The 27632-nt window shown below is 42.5% G+C and overlaps 1 protein-coding gene across 4 annotated transcripts in view; it reads left to right on the top strand.

The window, feature by feature from the left end:
• Positions 1-10931: 10931 nt before the first annotated feature.
• The window catches only part of LOC110290724 (alcohol dehydrogenase 6-like), a 28172-nt gene continuing 11471 nt past the window's right edge, over positions 10932-27632 (top strand). For all 4 annotated transcript variants that reach the window (XR_015046660.1, XR_015046659.1, XM_085835490.1 and 1 more), the window contains exons 1-5: positions 10932-11138; positions 18786-18887; positions 19967-20108; positions 23533-23620; positions 23724-23940. Coding sequence is in view for 2 of the 4 variants with exons in the window: in XM_085835490.1 (XP_085691616.1) it covers positions 10956-11138; positions 18786-18887; positions 19967-20108; positions 23533-23620; positions 23724-23940 (732 nt within the window). In the remaining 2 variants the exon portion in view is untranslated. The remainder of the gene's footprint in view (positions 11139-18785; positions 18888-19966; positions 20109-23532; positions 23621-23723; positions 23941-27632) is intronic.

Genomic DNA, 27632 nt, shown 5'->3' with positions numbered 1-27632 from the left:
AAAAAGAAAGAAAAAATACAAGGTTAAATCAAACAGGTTAACATCCCCCAAGACCTGGGATTAAAGTTGACAGCTGTCTTAGGGTGGGACTTCCTTCCATATTCTCTACATATAAAAACTCTCGTAGCATCCCCCAAGCCCAGTCCACAGAACAGGATTGCCCTTTCTATTAAAAGATGTCCTTAGCATGGATTCTGCACTGTGTGAGGTTTGTTTGCATTTTCCTTGAGACTGAGACAACAGGAACTAAGGTCCCCAGCTAGGAACTCAACTGAGTCCCTGTCAGAATGGGGACTTCAAAGTCTGTTTTCTGGGAATCAGATTTGGCAATGAAGAGTCAATAACTCCATTTTCAACATTCTGGGTGGCACAAGGGACAAAATCAATCAGCCTAAACAGAATGATTTTAGATAGACACTTTAGATAGATTACAGATTCAGATAGACAGATGATAGATAGATAGATAGATAGATAGATAGATAGATAGATAGATAGATAGATAGATAGATAGATAATAGATAGATATATTGATAGATTGATAGATAGATAGACAGATGATAGATAGATAGATAGATAGATAGATAGATAGATGATAGATAGATAGACAGATTAGATAGACAGATAATAGATAGATAGATAGATAGATAGATAGATAGATAGATAGATAGATAGATAGACAGATGATAGAGATAGATAGATAGATAGATAGATAGATAGATAGATAGATAGATAGATAGATAGATTGATAGATAGATGATAGATAGATGATAGACAGATGATAGATAGATAGATAAATAGATAGATAGATAGATAGATAGATAGATAGATAGATAGATAGATAGATAGATAGATAGATAGATAGATACTAATAGACTTATAGAAGCTACATTACTGGTCTCTCTTTTATTCCATGTAGTTTTATATCACAAATAATCTAAGAATCAATGATTACCATTGGATTACAAGTATATATATATATACTGTATATGTATGAAAAATGACAAAATCAGTCCATGAATGGGAAAAAAAAAAGATTAGTCTTCAAACTGTCAAACTGGGATCAAAAACTCAGGTGACAGCACATACTGGCAAGGATGTGGAGCAAGGGAAACACTCCTCCATTGCTGGTGGGAGTACAAACTTGTATAACCACTCTGGAAATCAATTTGGCATTTTCTCAGAAAATTAAGAATAGTTCTACCTCAAGACCCAACTATGACACTGCTGGGCATATATCCAAAATATTCTCTACTATGCTCATAGAAGCTTTATTGGTAATAATCAGAAATCAAAAACAGCCCAGATGCACATCAACTGAAGGATAGATTAAGAAAATGTGGTTCATGTATATAATGGAAAACTACTCCGTTTAACTATTAAAAACAATGATATCATGAATTTTGCAAGCCAATGGATGAAACTAGAAAATATTATCCTGGGTGAAGTAACCCAGACCCAAAAAGACATACATGGTATGTACTCACTTGTAAGTGGACATTAGCCATAAACTACAGAACAACCATGCTATAATCCACAGACCCAAAGTAGCCAAATAACAAGAAGGGCCCAAGGGAGGATGAATCTTTCTCAGAAAGTGAAATAAAATAGATATTTAAGGTACACGGAGGGAGAGAACTGGATGGGAGAGGGGATGGGGAAAGGAATGAGGATCAGGTACAAGGAGAGCAGGAGAGAGAATGGAAATCGGTGCAGGGAAGGCATCTCTAGGATGTGCCAGAGGTCTTGGACTAGGGGAAGCCCCAGGGAGTCTATGGGGGTGACTGAGCTGAGACTCCTAGTCAATGGGGCATATGGAGCCTGAAGTGGCCACCTTGTGTAGCCAGGCAGGACTCCTAGTGGAAGGATAAGGACAGCAACCCACCCACAAAACCTTCGACCCAAAATGTATCCTACCTACAAGATGTGCAGGGACAAGGACAGAGCAGAAATGGATGTGACTGGCCCAAACTGAGACCAATCCCATGGGCAAGAATTAATCCCTGGCACTATTAATGATACTCTGCTATGATTGCAGAAAGGAACCTAGTATAACTGTCCTCTGAGAAGCTCCATCCAACAGCAGATGGAAACAGATGCAGAGACCCACTGCCAAACATTATACAGAGCTTGGGGACCCCTGTGGAAGAGTTGGGGGAAGGATTGAGGGACATGAAGAAGATACTCTATAAGAAGACAGTCAACTAACCTGAACCATTGGGGGTTCCCAGAGTCTGAACCATAAACCAAAGAGTGAGCATAGCTGGACATAGACACACACAGGCACACACATGAACACACACACACATGCATTTATGTAGATATGCAGCTTGGTCTTCATGTGGCTTCCTCAACAACTGGAGCAGGGGCTATACCTGAATCTGTTGCCTGTGTGTAGATCCCATTCCCCTAACTGTGCTGCCTGGCCTGGCCTCATTGGGAGAGGAGGCACCTAGTCCTACAGTAACTTGATGTGCCAGGGGAGGGTGATACCCAGGGGTACCTTCCCCCTTCACAGAGGAGAAGAGGAGGAGGAAATGGATGGAGGAGCTGTGGGGGAAGGACTTGGAGGAGAAGGGGAGATGATATTGGAATATTGTACTGGCTAGTTTTGTGTCAACTTGACACAGCTGGAGTTATCACAGAGAAAGGAGCTTCAGTTGAGGAAATGCCTCCATGAGATCCAACTGTAAGGCATTTTCTCAATTAGTGATCAAGGGCGAAAGGCCCCTTGTGGGTGGGACCATCTCTGGGCTGGTAGTCTTGGGTTCTATAAGAGAGCAAACTGAGCAAACCAGGGGAGGCAAGCCAGTAAGGAACATCCCTCCATGGCCTCTGCATCAGCTCCTGCTTCCTGACCTGCTTGAGTTCCAGCCCTGACTTCCTTGGTGATGGAACAGCAGTATGGAAGTGTAAGCCGAATAAACCCTTTCCTCCCCAACTTGCTTCTTGGTCATGATGTTTGTGCAGGAATAGAAACCCTGACTAAGACAAATATAAAATTAATTAATTAATTAATAAAAAAGAAATTAAAAGACATATATAAGACATGATAAATGAATTATGTACATGATTGTGGGCTGTGTCATGTATTGATGGAAGAAAATGATTCTGCAGGTTGATAAAACTAAACTATAATGCTCCAGGAGGACCAGTCTGCAAGTACAGATACTTGCCACCAAGCCCGAGGACTTGAGTCAAATTGCCATGTGATGGAAGGAGAGAACAGACTATTGCTGATTGTCCTATAACTTCCACTCATCATGGCAGATGAACATACATGCATGTGCAATACACACAATAAGCAAATTTATTTAAAAAAAAAAAAGTAAAACGTTTGCAGCTCGGGTCTGTCGATCTCTGGACCACGCCTCAGGAACACTGATTTTCCTGAAGACAGACAGGCCCATGACCAAGATACGGTGCTGTTTATGTCTCTAGACCCTTCTCTTTGGAAACAGATGAATACAGAATGTTGAAGCAAACTAGCCCACTGCTCTGAGTTCTAATTCAAAAGGTATTTCTTTTTTCTTTTTCTTATGCCACCCCAAATCCTAAGCAGTACACTTTGGGCTGTCTCACTGTTTCCCTGAAAATAAGTCTTCTCCCCCCCCCCTCACTTTTTTTTTTAATCTCTCTCACCTTGCAGGGAATACAAAATACTTTACTTCAAGTTAAATATATGTGACAGTGGCCCCAGGACACTAATTCAGGTTCCCAGAGAAACACCATCCATGTGGAAATGGGCACAGTACAAAATGAGTCCTAGATGGAGAAATTTTCAAGTAGAGCAGTGGAGACCTCAGGCACATGGGTCACAGGAAAGCAGAGCTCTGCTATAGGATCTACACCCTCTGATGCCATGCTTAGCCAAGAAATGGAGGGAACAGTGCCCTCCTGATTTAATTACACCATAGATACTAAGTGACAGTCATAAGACTACAAACATATGGGGAAAATGTCAATACCAGAACTGTGTTGGTGCTCACTGTGCCTTCAAAGAAGATCTCCTACTGGACCACCTTTTATCCAGTACTTGGTGTTTCCCAGAACTCCAAAGTACTCTAGGAAACACACTCCATGTGAAAAAAACGCATCCCATTCCTAATGACGTACTACCATAACCATGGACCAGTGTCTCAGTCACCACCCATCAGAGAAACTTCCTCTTGTAGTAGATGTGGATGTGTGTTAAATAATATATGTATATCATCTCAATAGCTAAGAAGCTGAGAGGTGGGGAGGGAGTCACCCAGACAGACAGAAACATCAGAACATGACATCAGTTGGGATCATGTGGGTGCCATGCTCCTGAGGAGCAGGGGGAGAAGGAGTAAGGAAACAGCCTGTGTGTCTGAAGGGTGTCTCAGAGTTCAGTAGGCAAGACAGCTGTGGGACAGCTCCGGTCAGGTCAGCACATAAGCAAGAGGTCAGGGGAGGGCACAGACAAAGGCGGGGCGGGTAGCAAAACACAATCCAGGAAACCTGAAGGGTAATAGTCAATATAATGGAGTGTAGGGAAACACATTCTTGAAAGCTGGGGTGAGTTTGGAGGTTGATTTTGAAGAATTTAGAGAGTTCTGTGTGCTTTTAGATCAGGAAAAGTTTCTAACTTAAAAAAAAAAAAACACTAAGGAAAAAAAGAGAAAAGTTTTTTTTTTTTTTAAAGGAACTATTAGGAGTAATGAAGGAACTCTGGCCAGCTTGAGCGTGGCAAGCATGGGTCAGGCAGGCCTTGCCCTTCTCCCCCATTTCCCTCTCCCCTGCTAAAAACCATTAGATTCCATTCCTAAAGCTAGTCACCAAGGCCTATACCCTTATTTGGCCACTTCCTCCTCCTTCTGAGCCTAACTACCAAGATCCAGCTACCAAGATCCAGCTAAAGTATTGAAGTCCAGCAATGAAAAGCCCCCTTTGAATCACGTAATTAACATGCCCAATTAAAATTAAACACCTCATTCTAACACAGGGTTTCCTCTTGTACCTTTATAAGCTGTCATTCTCCTATGTGCCACATTTGTCTTTCTATCCTTTGGATAGAAAGGTATTTCTATCTATATGTCCCCTCTGGGGACAAATACCTCTCTGCATTATTATGAAATACAATGCACTGAGGAGGTACCTGGTAGGCCCATTGCCACAGTATGTCCCTGAGATAAGGGAAGTGGTATGAGAGCTAAGGAAGGGGGAGGAGTGAGGATCTGGAGAAGGGGTTGAGTGGACCCAGAGAAGGCAGACAGATGGGGACAGAGCTACGAGGGAAGAGAAGGGGCATGCACAGAGAAGGCCAGATAGGGGAAGAGAGCGAATGCTGGGGACAGAGAGAGATGAAGTGGTGGGTAGTCCTTTTATAGGAAGCTCATGTCTGGCACACCTGGCACACCTGGCAGGGACAGGTGATGGTGGCAGATGATGACATAAGCCATTGCTAGGTCCCTGGGAGGAGCCTGTAAGTGAACACCCCTTTCCCTTGTCCCCATTTCTCTCATCCTCTATTGCCATTCTCCCTTCTTCCCAGGGGTTGCTGCCCACTGGCCAAGGACAAGGAAGCAGAGTGGACAAACAGGGTTTCGGGGATCAGCTTCAGAGAGACAGATCAAGTTTATTCCCAGTGAATAAAGGGTTATATAGTTTGGGGAAAGGGGTAGGAATATCCAGGGTGGGCAGAGGTCACTGGCTGAAGGATAAGGTAAGCCATGGGAGGCTTTCCAGCAGTGCTTGCTGAGCTGGGTTCTTATCTTGAGAAAGGAAGCTGAACCTGTAATCTCATTACGGCTACATGACATTCTACAGCTAGAGGGTATGGGGGTTTCGAGCTCCCAGACAAGGTCAGAGAAGGAGAAGCCCTGATGACAAAAGGAGTCTGCCATTTTGCATGGGGTTCAGGGCTTTCTGGTAATGTCAGATGTCAACCTTAGCAGCAAGGTTTCCTGACACTATCTCCGGTGTTGTCTCTTATTCCCTCCCTCTCTGTCCCTCAGGGGCAAACAAATCTCCTTTGTGCTGAGAACTTGGTCTTGAGGGTCCAGAACTGATACTTTTCCTTTCAAATATTAGCCTAGTGTTTTGAAACAGGGACTGCAGACAACGCTGTGCCAACAGGAGACTCAGTATCAAGATTACTACAACAGTGCAACCAAGAAATAATGAGAAGCCTATCTGCAGATTAGCAACTGTGGGAAGAAGGAAATGAAAGGGGGTGCACAGAGCGTGTCAGAGATGTAGAGAGTACGCCTAAGGGAGCTATAGAACCCTGAGGAGGGAGAAACAGCCAAGTGTAAAAGCAGAAGTAAGGGGGCCATTTTCAAGGTTGAAAAAGGGAGGCAGAGGTTATTTTGTAAACATCATCTCCTAAAATAGAGATGTCTACAAGCAATTGGCATGTCCAGTCTAAGGTAGGAAGAAAAGGACGAAGTGAATGGGGAGAGGGGAAGGGAGGAAAGAGATGAGAAATAGGAGGGAGGTAAAAGGAGAGTGAGATGGAAGCAGAGAGGGAGGGAAGGAAGGTGGGGAAAAGGGAGGGAAGGAGGGAGGGAGGGAAAGGAGAAAAGAGAAATGGAAGATTGGATAGAGAGAAAGGAAGAGTGGGAAGGAGGGAGGGAGGGAAGGAAGGAGGGAAGAAGGGAGGGAAGGGGGAGAGAAACTGAGGGAGTGAGGGAGGGAGGGAAGTAGAAAGGGAGGGAAGGAGGGAGGGAAGGGGAAGGAAGAAAGAGAAATGGAAGATTGGATAGAGAGAAAGGAAGAGTGGGAAGGAGGGAGGGAAGGAAGGAGGGGAGGAGGGAGGAATGGAAGGAGGGAGGTAAGCAGGGAGGGAGAAAGGACTGTAGTAAAATGAACATGAAAAGAGATGATAAAGGCTACAAAAGCTCACTGCTACAGAGAAACTTTGTACAAGGTTAAGTGTTTGGAGCATTTGGTTTGATTTTATACGGAGACTACTGACCATGTAGAGAGCACAGCTTACAGACAGCACTAGAGTAGAGGTCCTCAGCCTTCCTAATGCTGGGATCCTTTCATATCATTCCTCATGTTGTCCAGCCTCTCAATAAACCTGCATTTAATATAATCTAATCAGGCTTGAGTTGGCTCATTTCACTGGTGGAGACCCCCAGCCATAAAATTATTTCATTGCTACTTCATATTGTTTTGCTACTGTTGATGAATCCGTATGTGAATACCTGATATGCAGGATATCTGATCTGTGACTCCAGATGTGTGATATCTAATATATGAAAGGGTCGGTTAACCCCCAAAGCTGTCGGATCTGAGAACCACTGCCTTAGAGAAACCATAATTATTAAAACAGGCAGGTTTTTTTTCTTCTTCAAGGGAAGGAGATAATACCTGCTCATCCATAAAGCTGACGTGGATGTTGTCTGACAAGCTGGTGATCTTTTCTCCCCTAAATCCTGAGCTTTGTCACTCAGTGACTGGAACCTACCTGTAGAGAGAATATCGTGTGTCGTGTATGGGTGCATCACCTGTCAACTAAAAACCCTTTGGCCTATAGCTTAGGAGGAAATAGAAGGTGAGGCATCCAGGAGGAGAAAGAATCCTGGGATAGAGAAGGAGTGGGAAATCTGGCTGGGAAGATGTGACAGGATAGACCAATGATACCTGAGCACACGTAACCAAACACAAGGCAGAATGTTGGTTAGGATAAATGGCATATGTTAAGTTATAGCTAGTCAGAGAAGAGCCTAACTATATGACCAAGGAATTTGTAATTAGATGTTGAGTCTGAGTCTTATTTCTGGGAGCATGGGGCCAGGAGGAAGAACCAGGGCCCAATTTCTACACTCATCCTTATGAAAGAGATACCATGTAATTTGCATCCTCAGTCAATAGAACCTATCTTTACGCTTATTACAAATCCTTCCTCCCTAGACCCTTACCCTGAGTGCTGTTTATCCTTTAATAGAACTTATTCTTATAGTAACGGTCCCAGGTGCTTGGCTAAAGAGATGTACTTTGTAAGAGAGTTTTGATACAGTCAAGTCTAAAGCTTTGTGGTGATCATTGTCTTCTGGAAACTTTTTCTAAAGTTAAACTGGGTTTAAATGTGTAAGAAAAATAAACCACTTGGCTGGAGTACAGAAATTTTTGACTCTGCACTGGCTAGAGCCATGCTGACCAGACGCATTCTTAACCTCACCTGGATTAGTTCCTGGCCAGCTGACTGGACGCTATGGCACTTGCAGGGACCACAACATAACACTTTTTTTTAAACTTTAAGTAGATAAAAATGAAACCCAGTGAATTTCGAATTATAAGGTGACTAGTAAGAAAGTGGAAAAGAGAGCATGCATTATTCTTTAGAAGTTGAGTAAATAACCTAATTCAGTAATTAACTACTGAAGTCAAGACGAGCTAGTGAATAATAGCATGAGAAGGTAAGAAAGACAGACGTAGCTGAAGGGAACACACTGGAAGGGAAAGGCAGCAAAAATAGGCTAAACCTTTAAAACACAGAATACAGAACTTTCACATGATCAAAATGTAAAATATGTAAACCAGGGTCACAAGGAGGCTCAGCAGGTAAAGGCAATTTTCAACAGGCCTGACCACTTCAGCTAAAGCACACACACATTCACACACAAAATAAGTGTAATGAACAACTTTAAAGATGTAAAGCAAAAAAAAATTAAGAGTACTATGAGAGAAGAAAGTCATATAATGATGATCTTAACGATGTCTCATTAATTCATTTATAAGCTGTGTGACCTGACTCCAGACCCCAAAGTGCTTATCCTCAGTGATCATCAGAGAAACAAAGGTCATAGAGAATGACATCGCCTTACAAACCGCCACAGTATCAACTTCAAGTCTGGTGACTGTAAGCAGAAGTTTCTGTAAACATGAGTTGCTGTGACCACCACAGTTGCACATCCAGGAACTCCCATAGTAGCCACAGGAGCTGTCAACCAGGATAGAGTCATAAGAGGACAGCCAGACCACAGAGAGAAACAGCCAGCTGTGGGGCAGAACTTTAAAGCAGGATACAGCCAAGGAACTTGAGAGACAACAAACTCCTATACACACTGTCTAGGTTGATGGATACATGATATTTTTAAATGACGAATAAATTATATTTTAGAAGAATATTATAAAACATTGACTGTATATGGCTCATTTTATACAATGGTCTGGAAAGTATAGCTAGTGATTTTTTTTATTAATTTATTTATTTACTTTACATCCATCCCAAGTTGAAACTTCCCCTCTCTCCTCTCCTCCTAGGCCCTCCCTCCCACCTCCCCTACCCCCACCTCCCCTCTCTTTCTCTCCAGAAAGAAACCTCCCATGAATATCAGCCTGCTGGCTCAGGCATATCAAGCTGCAGTAAGACTAGGTGCATCTTCTCCTGTTGAGGCTAGACATACCAGCCCAGTTAAGGAAAAGGATCTAAAGGAGGTCAACAGAGTCAGGGATAGTTCCTACTCTACTTGTTAAGGTTCCCACATGAAACCCAGCTACACATCTGTTACATATATGTAGGGAGCCTATGTCTGTCCCATGCACACTCTTTGGTTGGTGGTTCAGTCTCTGTGAGAGGATACTTGATTTTTTTACATTGATCTAAGGTTGTAAACTTAAAAATAGAATATAATCCTAAAAATTTTGGGAGTTCAACCAACCATCAGACTAAGCCTGGGAACCCCAATGGAAGAGTTAGGGGAAGGACTGAAGGAGCTGAAGGGGGTTGCAACCCCATAGGAAGAACAACAATATCAACCAACCAGACCCCCCAGAGCTCCCAGGGACTAAACCACCAACCAAAGAGTACACATGGAGTGAGCCATGGCTCCAGCTGCATATGTAGCAGAGGATGGCCTTGTCTGGCATCAATGGGAGAAGAGGCCTTTGGTCATGTGGACGCTTGATGGCCCAGTGTAAGGGGATGCTAGATGGTGAGTGAGTGGGTGGATGGGGAAGCACCCTCACATTGAGGCAAAGGGGGGAGATGCGATGGGGGATTTGCGGAGGGGAAACCCTGAAAGGGGACAACATTTGAAATGGAAATAAATAAAATAACAAATAAAAAAATCTTTGTGAGTTGTTAACTATTTGTAGACATTCCTTTTCTCAAATAGCCATCATGTGTGACTCTGGAGAGTTCTGGCCCATAGCACCAGTGGTCAGAGCCCACATAGCTCAGGTAGGCACTAGGCACTGGCCCTCAAAGGCTGCAGGACTCCTGTCCTTGGAGGACACTGTGAGACCCAGAATCACTGGGACTGTTTGTCAGCCACATCCAGAGACAGTGAGAGTCGCTCCGCAGCAGTGACTAAAGGATTCCCTGAGTGCAGCATGGTGGAAAGCGACTCCGGCAGCTTCAGAGCCAGTCACTCTTTAGCATCCTGAACAAACGTGTTTCAGTGTCCCAACAGTCGGCGTTGCCTTGTTGGCATGTGTGGTCTCTGTCCGTCCTGAGTGACCCCTAAGCAAACTGGAGCTCTGTGCAGCGGGGCGAGTGAAGAGAATTTTTATGTAGTCACTGACTCGCCATTATTAGGGGAAAAAAACAGATAAGAAGGGGGATGCATGAATTATGGCGGGTTCATACAGTAGAGTGTTCAATGGTAAGAAAATAAACTACAACTAAAGGCACTGTGAACAATCAACAAACAGAACTAAGTGGAGGATACAGGGAGAGGTATACACTCTTGAGTCTATTCACACAAACTAATTAATAAACAAAATTAAACTATTCATTGGAAAAGCACAAATATGTAGCAAAACCACAAATGTGCAAGGAAATTATTATCAGGGTGTAAAACCAGAATGGGGGCAGGGGGTGTTCCAGAACAACTGAGATGACCTTTGCTTAGTAATTTGTAACTCAGCCTTACACAATTAATGCACTTTGTCCAGTTGATATATTATAATAAAAGTTTCTTTTAGAAACTATTTTTTTTAAAACCTCTTGGTGGCAGCTGGGAGTGATGGGTTTGTAGATGAATTGTGACAGTACAAATGTCACAGCACAGGACAGGCAGAGCTGTGATTGGACAAGCAGCCAGCAGCAATGCTATTTATCCAGAGTCTCTAGCACAGGACGCTGGCTAGAGGTGAGAGGCCAGAGTCAGAAAGACACTTCCAAAGCAAGCTCCCCAAGGAAAATGGGCACCCAGGGAAAAGTAAGTAAATAACCTCTATCAGCATCCGGCTGCTGCTTCTGCTGTGTCTTTGCACATTTGCTGAAGATGCTTCCTTCCGGGTTACACTAGAGGCACAGCGACTGAAGTCAACTGAAGGGGTAGGAGCGGTCCCTAAGCTAGAATCTGCTCTAAGGAAAAACAACTCTGATTTGCCAAAGTGTCCAGGGCATCCTACATGATTTAAAGTGGGTGGGGGAGAGGGAGGCTGGAGAAAGTGAGTTACCTACGCTCTAACCATCCATGCAGAGAATGAGTTTAGGGCATGTGGACGGAGGGGAAAAGGAGATTGTGAATGCTGTGTACGTTACTCCGTGTGAGGACTCACCAGGGCTTTCAGTGTGAGGAGAAAGTGAGAAACTTATTGAGGTGGATCTTCCATTTCAAAGTCTCTAGTAACGAATATACACAGCATTTGTCATATAAAAGCACCCATTTAAGCCATAATTAAAAACTGCCTAAGAACATTTGAGAAGCAAGTTCTCAAATGGTCAAAGAAACTTCCCACAGTAGTTAGGTAGAGATAAGGACAAGGGACTGTAGACGTCCTTTCAACTTTCTTTCAATTTTACTTATATTTAAAATTAAAAATGTAATTTTTGACTGAAAGCACAATGTAGGAATTAATTATAAAATCTTAGGTGTTTAGTTTCTTTGCATGCACTTTTCCTCAATTCTTTTACAAAAAGAACAATTTTATTTAATTTATATTTTACCGATTGTATAAGTCTTCCTTCCCAGATTTTTTTTTTTTTTTACCATCTGGAGACCTTCATTGAATTCAATTTAGTGGCTATAGAGTTGAACTTTCTTTTCTAAAAGTTCCAGGGTGACAGAAATATCTGTTGATCCAACAGACACACTTTAACTTCTGGTTAAACTTTACCATAACATTACAAATTGATGAAAAATAATAAATTGGTACAATTGATCTTCTAAGAGTTCAATAACCACACTTGGAAACCTACAGTGATATGGCCAGAGAAATTAAAACAGAGGATATCTTCCCTCTTGTCCTACATGATCACCTAAGTCCCAGAGAACTATGCAACATCTTCAAGACGTCCTGTAACTATGGGGATTCGTCTGTTCTCTTGTTAAGGAGGCTTTGTTTCTGCCACTGAGTGGGCTCTACCCAGCATCCAGTCTGCCAGGACATTGGTCAACACAGAGGAAAAATTGCAATGGCCAAGCAAGACCTTTGGCTTCTCCTCACGTAGATAGATTAAAGGGCAAACGAAAGACTAGATGAGCCAGGATCTTCTCCCATGTCACACCTGATAACCAGGTCTTCAACCGTCCTTGGGAGGAAACAAAAAGATTAATTTTAACCACCTACATGGTCTTAAACACCCAGCAGGAAAAAAATATAGTGAGAATTAAAATAATCAGTGTTCTTTAGCAGCTCAATGAACTATTGTCCTCAGACATTGTACATAGCCATAGGATAGATTATTTGGACAAAATTCTCACGAATGGCTCTCTTCCTGACAAACATATACAGTGCCCAGGTACAGGACGAGACCTTCACTCACTTCACTGCTGTGATGTCTCTCTCTGCAGGGGAAGTGAAAACAGTCCTATATTCTTAAATATTGAGGCCAAATCTTTAAAATTTGTGTTTACCAAGCACAGCACACTCTCTTTAGAATGTGTACTTCTGACAGCTTTTGTGTGTCTTTCTGTACCCAAACCTTTCATGTTTGCTGGTAAAAGTAGACTACCAAAGGCTATGCTGTCAAACTCAGGTTTGAAACATTAAAACATCCTATTAAAAACACACTTCTCTTTTAGATTACCAATTAGCTGGTGCTGTCTGATTGTGATGTTAACAGCTAGTATCTGGGTTTCTCTTGGGTTTGACCCATCCTGGCCACCTCTGCTGGGCATCACACCTGGTCCATGGGCTCAGGCATCTATTGCTGGAAATGCACTGACCATGGGACAGTTATCTAAACTGACTTCTCGTACATTTCCAAGCATCTACTCCCTGTGCAGGAGTCTGATGTGACAAACATGATGGCACAGTGACTTATACTTTGATCCAGCTAACGTGAGTTACATCAGTCAAGATTTAAATAAGAAAATGTATCCTTCCACCGGGCTCTAGTATGAAGGTTCTGGTACAGTATCCAGGCAGCCACACAACTAAGTTTCACAATACTAAATAGGACTTGTGTTAGCATCATGCGGAAAACTCTTCCTCCCTGACTGTCTCTTCCTCTCGAGGACACAGTAATAGAAACTCAGTGACTGGCTTCTGAACGTAAATTGGCTGGTGAAAGGCTCCTTGAACTCTTGAGCCAGACAAGTGACTTCTCCACGCTCTGCATCTTATGGTGAACAATCGGACAGCAAAGTCAGCCGTCTTGTTGAAACCCAGCAAAGCCTGCCGAGGATTCTTTAGATGGCGTTCTTACCTGCTCTCTTTCTCTACTAAGGGCAAAGCTGCCCCAACTATTTCTCTACATTCTCAGTAGAATTACAGTACTACTAACAGTCTCGCTTGTTGTAATCAGTTGCACGGCATGCTCCTAAAATACCTGCTACCACCAGAATGGCTGTTCAGTTCTGAATCTTTGCCATCGCCTAAGCATTATCTTGGCCTCTTAGATTCACCCCTCTCTGTGGCGAACTGACTGCTGCCCCTTCTGCATCAGCCCTATCTTTAGCTCAGAACAGTGGAGTGGTCTGCACCCCCAAATCCCTACGGTACTGTACACCCCAACTGCAGTTTCCCCTCCCTCCTCCCCTTCCACTCCCCCCCCCCTTTCCAGTCCTTCTTCCTTTCTCTTCAGAAAAGTGGAAGCCTCTCCTGGTTGGCAACCAGCCTTGGCATATCGAGTTGCAGTAAGACTAGGTGCATCTTCTCCTATTGAGGCTAAACTAGTCAGCCCACTAGGGGGAAGGGGTCCCAAAGGCAGGCAACAGAGTCAGAGACAGCCCAAGCTACACAACTGTTACATCTGTGCAGAGGGCATGGGTCAGTGCTCCCCCCCCCCTGAGTAAACCTACCATAGAGGTTCATAGGAACGTCCTACAAGCAACAAGAAAGTACACATTTACTGGGATTTCAAAGAAACTAGTGAATAACTGACTTGAATAATTTTAATAATTATTTGACAGAAAGCTTCAATTCCAGCCCTTTTACCCATTAATTCATTTATTTACTTTATATCCTGATTGCAGCCCCTTTCCTCCTGGCACGCCCCTCACATATGCCCCCTTCCCTTCCTTCTGAGAAGGGGGAGGTCCGCCCCGGTAACCAGCTCACCCTGACATCTCAAGCCACTGCAGGACTAGGCACATGAAGTCCCACTGAGGTCAGACAAGACGGCCCACTTAGGGGAACAGGATCCACAGGCAGGCAACAGAGTCCAGGTAAGCCCCCTACTCCATTTGTTAGGGGACCTGTATGAAGACTAAGCTGCACATCTGCTACATATGTGCATGGGGCCTAGGTCCAGCCCATGTATGCTCTTCAGTTGATGGTTCAGTCTCTGGGAGCCCACAAAGGTCCAGGCTAGTTGATTTTGTTGGTCTTCTTGTGGAGTCCCTATCCACTCCAGGTCCCTCAATCCTTCCCCCAACTCTTCCATAAGGTTCCCCAGCTCCATCTAATGTTCAGCTGTGAGTCTCTGCATCTTCTCTCATCAGCTACTGGATAGAACCTCTCAGAGGACAGTTATGTTAGGCTCCTGTCTGCAAGCATAATAGGGATTGATTCTTGCCCATGGGCTCTCAAGTTGGGCCAGCCATTGGTTGGCCTTCCCTCAGTCTCTGCTCCATCTTTGTCCCCACACTTCTTATAGGCAAGACACATTTCAGGTCAAAGGTTTTGTGGATGGGTTGGCGTCCTTATCCCTAGACTGGGAGTTCAGCCTGGCTACAGGAGGTGGCCATTTCCCACTGATAGGAGTTTCAGCTGGAGTCACCCTCATAGACTCCCTGGAGCCTCCCCAATCCCAGGTCTCTGGTGCATCTTAGAGATAACCTTGCCCTCTTCACCAATTTCCATTCACTTGTCCTGCCCTCTCTCCACAGCTCTCTCCCTACTCCTAATTCCCCCCACATACCTCATTCCCCTCCTCATCCCCTCCACCCACCTCCAATGACTCTTTTATTTCTCCTTCTGAATGAGGTTCAAGTATCCTACCTTGGGCCTTCCTACTTATTTAGCTTCTTTGAGTCCGTGGATTGTAGCATGGGTATCCTGTACTTTATGGTTAATATCTACTTACATGTGAGTACACACCATGCATGTCCTTCTGGGTCTAGGTTACCTCACTCAGGATGATATTTTTCTAGTTCGATCTATTTGCCTTGAAATTTCATGATGTCCTTGTTTTTAGCAGCTGTGTAGTTTTCTAATGTGTAAACCACGCTTTTTTAAAAATCTATTTTTTGGTTGAAGGGCATCTGGATTGTTTCCAGTTTCTAGCTACTACCAATAAAACTGCTATAAACATAGTTGAGCAAGTGTCCTTGGTATGGTGTAGCATCTCTTGGGTATATGCCCAGGAGTGGTATAGCTGGGTCTTTGAGGTAGGGCTATTCCCAATTTTCTGAGAAACTGCAAAATTGATTTCCAGAGTGGTTTTACAAGTTTGCACTCCTACCAGTAGTGGAGGAGTTTTCCCATTGCTCCATATCCTTGCCAGCATGTGGTATCCATTGAATTTAGGTTAACCATCCTGAAGGGTATAAAGTGGAATCTTAGAGTCATTTTGATTAGTCTGATGACTAAGAATATTGAACATTTCTTTAAGTGTTTTCAGTGATTAGAGATTCCTCTGTTGAGAATTCTCTGTTTAGCTCTGTATTCCATTTTTAAATGGGTTATTTGGTTTGTTGGTGTCTAATTTCTTGAGTTCTTTATATTGTTGAACTTAGTGCCTGAGCTGTTGGTGTCCTGTTCAGGAAGTTGTCTCCTGTGCTATCTCAGTGTGTTCAAGGCTATTCCCCTACTTTCTCTTCTATTTAATTTATTATAAGTGGTTTCACATTGAGGTCTTTGATCCACTTGGACTTGAGTTTTGTGTAGGTTGATGAATATAGATCTACTTGCATTCTTCTATGAAGTGGAAGTTTCTGGTTGTGTCATGTGATGCTTACTCACATGGTGTTTTGATGAGGCAAGACCCATGGGAGGACATGCGATATCTGGAGAGAGTATAAGTAGGACTCAATAGACAGTGACAGGGTGCTTACATAACTAGCTGTGCAACTCTTCATTGGCATCTTCGCTGATCTTCACTTTGTTGAGAGAGGCACAGAAGAGAATTCCTGATGTTACAACTGGTCCTGTTCACTCTGCTGAACTCATGCCTATTTGGCAGAGGCTTAGCAGTTTCTGCTGGACTGTGCCATCATTGCTGATTTGTGTTTGGTGGCACAAACGGAGATTAAAATCACCCCAAAGAACTACTAAAGCATATCCCCTGTCCTATTTACCATCTTTTCTCCCCTACCCTTGGACTGTGAGCTAGAAGGGGCAAGGTGTCAAAGTGTTTGAGAACCCTTAATAAAGTAAGTTTTGAAAAATCTAAGCCTATAGGTGGTACTTATCATGGCTTCAGCATAATAGTTAATACTGCTTTGAATGTGGTAGAGGAAAGGTCAGGTTATGAGGGGTTAGCAAATTGTGTACTGTGTTCTCTAAAAGTACAGATGAGAAAAAAAATGGTTTGTTTGTATATTAACATATTGACTTTGCAGTACATGGAAGACATTCAAACAGCATATAAATACTTGTCTAAATCTTTGGGAGAAATCTGTCCCATACATACAGTGCAAGTTTGTGCAAGTCGTCTACATAAAAGTAGTGACTAAATGCATAAAAATAGAAGGCAGTTTATAAGATGGCGATGATGGGCTGATATCAGAACCCATAAGGCATACTTTGCTATCTGTTACCTCTCCAACACCATTCTGCAATGAGGAGCATCTGTGTTCACCTCCATCTGATGCTCTTCACTCCACAGCTCACTGCTTCACTCCAAGATCCCTCATACCTCGGATCACAAATGACCCTACACTGTAATATTACCGGGTCCAGCATGGCTGCAGAAGGGACAGTGTGACATGGTTCCTGCACCTGTGGCAGAGCCAGCAGGACATGGGTCTCCTCAGTGCTGATGGTCGCTATAAGCACAAGGCTTGTTTGCATAATAATAATCATATTTTACTTCATGTTCCTCCTTTGGGGAATGTTCTCCCTACCAACAATAGCGACTCCTTGATCATCAGAGACAGCACGATTCTGGAAAGTGATTACGTGTCTCATGTTCTGCAGCAATAGTGTCTGTGACCTTCAGGACAGCCCTTAAGGCTATGGAAAAGAACTCTGAAAATATGAGTTCAAGAATATATAAATTAGCATAGGATTATACTGTTCCTCAGGATTCCTCAACTATGCAAAATATAAGGATCCAATATGAACTGTATAAGGGGCTTCACTGACCTGAGAGAACAGAGGCAGCTGCACTAATGAGTCAGCTTAGTCAGAAAGATAGTAAGGAAGGAGACAGGATTTGGTCAATAGGGGTAAAAACCTGGTATCAGGAACAAAAGATGAAGGCTTAATGATGCCCCTGCTTTCTGGGATCACTTAATACTTTCCAATAATAAGCCTTGGCGTTGCTGAGATAAAGAAGAAAAAAATGCAAAGATTAAAAGAATATGTTAAGGTAGCTAAAGATTATAAAAATAAGCTTCAATGCTGTTTGCATTAGCACAAACAAAAAAATTAGAAAAAGTATTATACTTAAAGCTAAAAATTTTAAAAAGTATTATACTTAAAGCTACTTTTCTCACATATTTTCACACATAAAAAATAGCCTCTATGTCTAACCTTGGCAACCACAAGTGCTATGTCTAGCAAACCGAATAGGACTTGCAATGTTAAAAGAAAAAAAAAATGCTGTCTGGTTCATTTGCCTCAAATGTGCTCTGTATCTTTAAGGGTCATGGGTCAAGGTCATAAAATTCTGGTTCATGGAATGATCAGAAGGGAAGCTGGGGTAAATAATTAAACTGACACATAATTTCCGAGGAAGTAGTTTATGCAAATAAAAGTCTGGGCTTTGATCTGCCTGGGAGGTCACAGTACTGTCAGCTTGCATCCATCACTGAGTTCCCAAACACCCTTCCTCAGGACCCTCTTGCCCAATGAAGCTGGCGCATGGCATGATATAACAACTGTGGAGTAACTAGTGGTCTATTTCATTCGTAAATGAATGAATACATGGCTTCCAGCCAGGACTGGCAGCATGTGCCTATAATGGCAGCCCAGGGATGTGGAGGCAGGAGGATCACAAATTCAAGGGCAAAATGACCTACACAGCAAGACTGTTTCAGAAGAGATAGAAAGCTATCCATCCTTTTATATGTGTGCTTTCCTATAAATATAAGTGACGATGTGGCTTGAATATAGAAACTGAAAGCATAACAACAACAACAAAAAAAAAAACTATAGTGGGGTGGAAACCACTACCTTCAGCATATATTGAGACTTTTTCATTTTTTTTAATACTGAGTATAGATGAATTAAGTACATTCTAGTAATGATGAATATAAGTCTTCCTCACCTTATTCAGCATCCCTCTCCCTCTTCATCTGCTATCCCAGGTGATCAGATGCAAAGCTGCTGTGCTCTGGAAGCCTGGGACCCCACTTGCCATTGAGGAGATAGAAGTGGCCCCACCAAAAGCAAAGGAAGTTCGAATAAAGGTAAAAACAAATTCAACATTTCCACATCAAAACAAAAGCCATTCGCTGTATATCCTTTCCAGAATTCCCTATTCAAAATTAAAACAGCATATTCTTTTGCCTAGAAAATGTTAGGGAGAATTAATACATTTTTATACTAAGTAGAATAAGAAAACTAGTTTGATGTTTTGTTTTGTTTTTTAAGTTTAGTTAAATGCTTGAAATTACTAGGGAGCTTGAAAAATGCTAACTGCATCTCATCTCAAATTATGAGTTGATTGGCTGGGTGTGGCATCTATCCCCAGATGATTCTAACTGGCTCCCAGCAAGCCAGAATTCAGTTCATCTGACTTGTGGCTCAAGGTCATTAGGTTATTTTCATTACCGTGGTGGGGAGTATGTATTGTTTACTGGTGGACTATAGAGAGATAGCTATTTCTAAGTCCCCTTACCTATACAATCCATACCCTCTTTTTCTGTACCTTCTGTGGTATCTGTTCTCTACTGAGTGAGGGGAATGGCATTTAGCCATCCCAAAGACTACACCCCAACAATGTCACAATTCTTACAAGCAGTTTTAGACTCAAAGACACCCAGCCATTATGTGACAAGCTACAGTCTGACTCTCTCACCTGTGCATCTGATCCAAAATACACAGCAGGGTAGATTATGATAAGCAGTGGAGAAGCTGAATGGGGGTGATGCTGGTAGCCATAATTATTCAGGTGATTATGATAGATGAAGGTAGAAAACCTGCCTTCTGTAGGTAACAGGACAAAGCCAGCTGGGGGCCACTGAATCAGCCAAGAATAAACACAGACCAGACTTCTTGGTGCATTTCTAGAACCATGAGATTTCAATGTCTGTCCAATACTGTCATGTCACAAGCACAACACAGTTAGGACTTACAATGAACTGGGACTATTAACAAAACTCTAAGTGTCTTTGATAAATAAACTAAAACTTTAGCTAAAATAGGGAGTTAAGGAAGAACACTGTGTTCCTTTACACAAATAACTATTACAGTTGCCGATGGTGAGAGCAGCAGGTCTGAAGCCTTCACAACAGACTAACCTCTGTCATCTGTGCTCTCCACACAGATTGTGGCCACAGGAATCTGTGGTACCGATATAAAAAATGTGGACAGAGAATACTTTTCTCAGTTTTGCCCCATCATTATGGGCCATGAAGGCGTTGGGATAGTTGAGAGTGTTGGGGAAGACGTAAGCACGGTAAGAACAGGTAAGAAGCAACGCCCAGCACTGAGAAACAGCAAGGCTTGGAACCCACAGTGGAAAACCGACTTAAGGCCATCCCTTAAATGTGTCATGATGAAGGAACCAAAATGAAAGATGGAACACTGCCCACTTCTGCGAGGAGTTGTAATTGTTTCTAAATTACACCACAATTGTAGTGAGGTTTATTCTTCAGATTTATATTTTGAAGTAGAATGCACTGAATCTATACCTAATAAAGGTTCATGTGAAGAGAAAAGCTACAGAAAATGGGTAAACTGGAATGCACTGCTGAACAATTGCTTAACTAAAGCAAGGCCAATGGCCTATATTGATAGATTGGGTCTCTTGGATCCCCTTGACCAACAACTTGAAGGGAGGTATCCCTTTGCTGACACTGGGAGTTCAGATAGCCTATGACTCCTGAAAGAAGTGCTGTCACCTTAGGTGTGGCAATTCAATTTAAACAGAATGTGTGCATGTGTATGTGTATATGAGTATGTGTGTTTAGATATATATGTGAAAATGTGTGTATAGTATGTATATAAGTATAAATACACACACATATATATATATGTATAGATGTGTGTAGATCTGTGTATATATGTGTGTAGCCATATATGTGTGTGTGTGTGTGTGTGTGTGTGTACATATTATATGGTTATTGTTAGGTAGGCATATTAAATAATCTTAAATATTTCTAGTCTTGTTTTATCCTTCCTCACTCTTTCTCCCTCTGTGTCCCCTGTTTGCCCCCTCACAGTTTGGTCCTTACCTCGTTTCCTCCATTCCCTCCTCCATAACATCTTTGTCCTGTGGCCTTCTCTTTGGAACAACTTCTCTCTGCCTCTCCATGGTTCCTTTTGATTTCCTGGCTCTTGGGGTTACTTCAGGTTTTAGACTCAAATTCATGGATTCAGAACTAGGGTCCACAGACAGAAGAGAACATCTGGCGTTTGTTTTTCTGGGTTCCATTCAAAGCTGAGTATATTATCCAGCTCCATCCATTTATCTGTAAGTTTCACAAATTCATGTTCTTTGCAGCTGGAAATGATACTGTTGTGTGAATGAATTGCATTTCATTATACTTTAGTCAGCTGAAGACCATCGAGGCAGCTTCTATCCTCTCTCTCTATTTTCTATAAGTCCAATGCATATGGTAGGCAAGTACATGTGGAGTCAAATATTGTCCTTTGAGCTTATGCTAAAGAACAGTTTAGCTGGATAATACAGTAGATAAACCAGGAGCTTTTTGAGAATTCCCCATGCTGATTTCCAAGGTGGCTGCGAATGCAGAGTGGATTCCAGTCTGCCTTGCCGCCAGCAGGAACTGGGGCCTCCCTTTCCCCATGTCTCACCAGCATCTGTTGGCAGTTGGTTTCTTGATCCTAAGCCATAATGACTGGGGCAAGGTGAAATCCCAAAGTTGTTTTAACTTGCATTTCCCTCATTTCTAAGGTTGATGAACAACTTTTTATGGCCTTTTTTTTTTCACTTCTTCTTTTGACTATTCAGGTCATTAGCCCATTTTTTTTAAAGTGGGTTGTTTTCTTGATTCTTTGTTCTTTGAGATCTTTGACCACTCTCGATATTAATCCTCTATCATACAGCTGCAATCTCTCTCCCACACTGGGCTTTCTCTTCACTCAATTGATTGTCCTCTTTGTGGCCTTTGGTTTTATTAGGCCCCTCTTGTCAGTTATTGATCTTAGTTGCTGAGTGAATGCAGTCCTGTTCAGAAAGCTATCCTGTTCCTACACCGCTATCTTCCACAGCTCTCCTGTTGTCTTCTAGCAGCATTAGGGCTCACACTAAAGTCTTTGACCCATTTGGAGTTTCTCTTCTTCCTCTTCTTCCTCTTCTTCCTCTTCTTCCTCTTCTTCCTCCTCCTCCTCCTCCTCTTCCTCCTCCTCCTCTTCCTCCACCTCCTCCTCCCCTTCTCCTTTTTCTTCTTTTGAGGAGGAGGAGGAGGAAGACTAATAGACATGGGTCTAATTTCATTCCTCATATATGGTCGCCCAGTTTTCCCATCACTACATTTGAAATCAATCGCCTTCCCTCCAGTATGGATTTTTGCCAACTCTCAGATGGCTATAATTATATGCACCTAAGGTTGGGTCTTCCATTCTAATCCACATGGCCAAGAACATGTCTGATTTTATGTCATCATTACAGTGCTGTCACATAAATTTAAATATGATGTGATATGCAATGCAGTGTTGTTCTTTTTGTTCAAGAGTGTGTAGGTGATCCTGGGTCTTCGATATGAATTTTAGGATTGCAAGGGGGGGTGCAGGGGTCTATTTTCGTGAAGGATGTCATGGGAAGTTTCATAGGGATTACACTGAACCTGTAAGTTTCTTTTATATGATGGTCATTTTCACAATGATCAATCTGCCAACCCAAAGCATGAGAGCCTTTTCCTTTTTCTAATGTCCTCAATTTCTTTCTTCTCAGTTTTGGAGCTTTCATTGTAGAGGTCTTTGACTTCCTAGAACTAAAACAGAAGAGCCTAAACTATAACACAGCTTTTAAATTACAATTTATAACAGATTTCGCTGCTTGGCAAAAACAAGCAACAGGCAGTCAACGAACTCACCCCAAGCAGACACTCTGATCTCCCCTCCTGATTTGGACACAGAAATACAACAAGTATAGAAGAAGAAGAAGAAGAAGAAGAAGAAGAAGAAGAAGAAGAAGAAGAAGAAGAAGAAGAAGAAGGAGAAGGAGAAGGAGAAGGAGAAGGAGAAGGAGAAGGAGAAGGAGAAGGAGAAGGAGAAGGAGAAGGAGAAGGAGAAGGAGAAGGAGAAGGAGAAGGAGAAGGAGAAGGAGAAGGAGAAGGAGAAGGAGAAGGAGAAGGAGAAGGAGAAGGAGAAGGAGAAGGAGAAGGAGAAGGAGAAGGAGAAGGAGAAGGAGAAGGAGAAGGAGAAGGAGAAGGAGAAGGAGAAGGAGAAGGAGAAGGAGAAGGAGAAGGAGAAGGAGAAGGAGAAGGAGAAGAAGAAGAATACGACGACTTGCTTTCTTTCCCTTTCTTTCCACACTGGCAGAGGGACAGCACAGAGCACACCTGTAGGCAATCAGGCCCCGATCCTGGCACTTATTCTGTGAGCAGGGCATCCATACTACTTTAACTCTGGTCCCACAATGGAAGTCAGGGCAGAGAGCAGCAGATGCAGTTTTTCAAGGCACATGACGAAACTGCTTGCCATGCTATTCCAAACATGCCTTACAAAGTGGGCAGATCTGGGGCCAGCTCACAGAGATTCAGCCACAGCCCCATGGAGACACTAAATATATCTACTTGTGATTAGGCACAGTTAAATGTGGAACTAACTCTCCATCATCACATGTTCTTGGTGCTTTGCTGTTGACATCCTAAGAGACAAGACTCTTCTGCTATTTCATCCTAATCGACTACTTTGCTTTTCTAGGTGATAAAGTTATCATATTATGTATTCCACAGTGTGGAGAATGTGATACTTGCCTGAATTCCAAGAACAACATTTGTACAGAAATTAGGTAGCTCTTTATTACTATTTTTTTAAAGTCTAATTCAGTTCCAATTGAAGAGATTTAAGTTTTTTAATAAAAAGTGCAATTTGTTTCCTTTCATCTATCGAAGACTGGCAGAAACACATCTGACATCTGAAGGCACCAGCAGAATTACCTGCAATGGGAAGTTAGTGCGGCAATATGCTACTCTGGGCACCTTGTCTGAATACACAGTCCTAAGGGAAATCTCAGTTGCCAAGGTTGACGAAGGTGCTCCCCTGGAGAAAGTGTGCATAATTGGCTGTGGGTTTGCCACTGGATATGGAGCTGCAATCAACTCTGCCAAGGTGAGGAGCATTTACATCCATTTAAAAATAGAATTCGTGTGAAAAGAAGGTGAAACACCTCTCACATCAGAGTACCGCCTGGTCATACCACCTGAAGAAACATAAACTTACCGCTAGGCACTGTTAAATTTATTGAATGATTTGATTGCCTGCACAGGCACCCCATGCCATTCAGGAGTACAGATATATAGACTTTAAATATAGCACAATTATAACACAACTGTATCTTTCCATACTCTAATTCATTTCATTCAATGAGCAATGGTGAAGCTTCTCACTGTTCATCTGAAAAAAAAAAAAAAACCCTCATCAAGCTTACATTCTAATTGAGTAGTATATTAATTAGAAGTAAAGCTGGGGGCGGGGCTGAATGTGTACATCAAGGACAGAATAAATGCCTGGTGTGCACAAGGTCCTGGATTCAATCTGTGTATAGCAATAAATACAAGAACTAGCAGAGCGGTGACTGCACAGGCCAGGGAATGGGTTACAGTTAAATTCCTCCTCCTCCTGAAATATTACTCTAACCTCCCCAGTTCAATTCTTTCGGGGCCATTGATATTTAAGCCTCTATGCTGTCCACCGTCCTATAGTCTCAATGCTACTCACAGAGATTGGGATGTGTCTTAGCTGTGTGTCGATGTGAGGAGACACCCACAACAATCCCATTTTGAGGAAGGAAGGTTTATCATATTCATAACCTCAGACATGTGGTCCACGCTGGTTTGGCGCTGAGGTGTTGGGGTGTCAGGGGGCAGTAAGTCGTGGCAGGGAATACAGAGTGGGACAAAACTGATCATCTCAGGTATCCAGGAACAGGATGAAAGACTATGCATAAGATACAAAAAGAAAGGAGAGCTGGAGCCCTAGAATCCCTGTAGGGCATGCACCCCAATGTTTTCTCACCACCGGGCTCCTTCAGGAGGTTCCGCTACTTACGACGTCACGGGCTGAGGAGCAAGCCTTTATCACATGTGTCTTTAAGGCGTGTTCAAAATGCAAACTCTAACAGGTGGGAGAGGTTCGGTTTAAACTGGTGCCAAACTGCATGCTGCTCAGTGAAAAGAAGGAAGGAAAGAAGGAAAGAAAGAGAGAAGGAAAGAAGAAGGGAATGAGGGAGGGAGGGAGGGAGGGAGGGAGGGAGGGAGGGAGGGAGGGAGGGAGGGAGGGAGGGAGGGAGGGAGGGAGGAAAGAGGGGGGAACAAAGGAATAAAGAAACAAGAATTGAGTGCATCCAGTAAGCGTTGACTCAGAAGTGATTTGGAGTTCCCAGATAACCAGAAGAAAAGAGAAAGAGTTTTCAAGAAGGTGGAGGTATGGGAAAGAACTCAAAACTCTCTACAACTAAGAAATAATCTGCCCCAGTAAAGGATCCAGGAGGATTTCACTGTGTTACTTCCACTCCTCCTAGTTCCTTCCTGGGATTTTTTTTCTGATAGTTTTTATTTTTAATGCTGTATATAAATATCTACTAAGATAAATAATTCTCTCTGTTCATCGTTCCTACCTTTTGAGTAACTTTTTTTAATTTATTTTTTTATTAGATATTTTCTTTATATATATTTCAAATGCTATCCCGAAATTTCCCTATACCCTCCCTCCGCCCTGCTCCCCTACCCACCCACTCCCACTTCTTGGCTGAGGCGTTCCCCCGTACTGAGGCATATAAAGTTTGCAATACCAAGGGTCCTCTCTTCCCAAAGATGGCCGACTACGCCATCTTCTGCTACATATGCAGCTAGAGATATGAACTCTGAGGGTACTGGTTAGTTCATATTGTTGTTCCACCTATAGGGTTGCAGACTCCTTCAGCTCCTTGGGTGCTTTCTCTAGCTTCTCCATTGGGGGCCCTGTGTTCCATCTTGTAGATGACTGTGAGCATCCATTTCTGTGTTTGCCAGGCACTGGCATAGCCTCACAAGGGACAGCTATATATCAAGGTCCCTTCAGCAAAATCTTTCTGGCATAGGCAATAGTGTCTGGGTTTGGTGACTGATTATGGGATGGATCCCCGGGTGGGGTAGTTTCTGGATAGTCCATCCTTTCATCTTAGCTCCAACGTTTGTCTCTGTAACTCCTTTCATGTGTCTTTTGTTCCATATTCTAAGGAGGGATGAAGTATCTACCCATTGGTCTTCCCTCTTCTTGATTTTCTTGTGTTTTGCAAATTGTATCTTGAGTGATCTATGTTTCTGGGCTAATATACACTTATCAGTGAGTACATATCTAATGACTTCTTTTGTGATTGGGTTACCTCACTAAGGATGATATCCTCCAGATACATCCATTTGTCCAAGAATTTCATAGATCCATTGTTTTTAATAGCTGAGTAGTACTCCCTTGTGTAAATGTACCACATTTTCTGTATCCATTCCTCTGTTGAGGGACATCTGGGTTCTTTCCAGCTTCTGGCTATTATAAATAAGGCTGCTATGAACATAGTGGACCATGTGTTCTTATTACCAGTTGGAACTTTTTCTGGGTATATGCCCAAGAGAGGTATTGCTGGATCTTCCCATAGTATTATGTCCAATTTTCTGAAGAACCTCCAAACTGACGTCCAGAGTGGTTATACAAGCTTGCAATCCCACCAGCAATGGAAGAGTGTTCCTCTTTCTCCACATCCTCGCCAGCATCTGCTGTCACCTGAATTTTTGATCTTAGCCATTCTGACTGGTGTGAGGTGAATCTCAAGGTTGTTTTGATTTGCATTTCCCTGATAATTAAGGATGTTGAACATTTTTCAGGTGCTTCTCAGCCATTCAGTATTCCTCAGGTGAGAATTCTTTGTTTAGCTCCGAACCCCATTTTTAATGGGTTTATTTGAATTTCTGGAGTCCAGCTTCTTGAGCTCTTTGTATATATTGGATATTAGGCCCCTATCAGATTTAGGATTGGTAAAAATCCTTTCCCAATCTGTTGGTGGCCTTTTTGTCTTATTGACAGTGTCTTTTGCCTTACAGAAGCTTTGCAATTTTATGAGGTCCCATTTGTCAATTCTTGATCTTACAGCACAAGCCATTGCTGTTCTGTTTAGGAATTTTTTCCACTGTGCCCATATCTGCGAGGCTTTTCCCTACTTTCTCCTCTATTAATTTCAGTGTCTCTGGTCTTATGTGGAGGTCTTTGATCCACTTAGACTTGAGTTTTGTACAGGGAGATAAGAATGGATCAATTCGCATTCTTCTACATGATAACCGCCAGTTGTGCCAGCACCATTTGTTGAAAATGCTGTCTTTTTTCCACTGGATGGTTTTAGCTCCCTTGTCAAAGATCAAGTGACCATAGGTATGTGGATTCATTTCTGGGTCTTCAATTCGATTCCATTGATCTACCTGTCTGTCATTGTACCAATACCATGCAGTTTTTATCACAATTGCTCTGTAGTACAGCTTAATGTCAGGCATGGTGATTCCACCAGAGGTTCTTTTATTTTTTTTAATTATTTTTTAATTAGGTATTTTCTTCATTTACATTTCCAATGCTACCCCAAAAGTCCCCCAAACCCTCCCCGCCTCAGAGGTTCTTTTATTGTTGAGAATAGTTTTTGCTATCCTAGGTTTTTTATTTTTCCAGATGAATTTGCAAATTGCCCTTTCTATCTCAGTGAAGAATTGAGTTGGAATTTTGATGGGAATTGCATTGAATCTACAGATTGCTTTCGGCAGGATAGCCATTTTTACTATATTAAT

The sequence above is a fragment of the Mus caroli genome, unplaced genomic scaffold, assembly GCF_978045245.1.
Source record: "Mus caroli unplaced genomic scaffold, Mus_caroli_1 scaffold_3, whole genome shotgun sequence".
Lineage (NCBI taxonomy): Eukaryota > Metazoa > Chordata > Mammalia > Rodentia > Muridae > Mus > Mus caroli.
The sequence above is the reverse complement of the archived record's forward strand: the minus strand, read 5'-3'. Positions and strand labels throughout refer to the sequence as shown.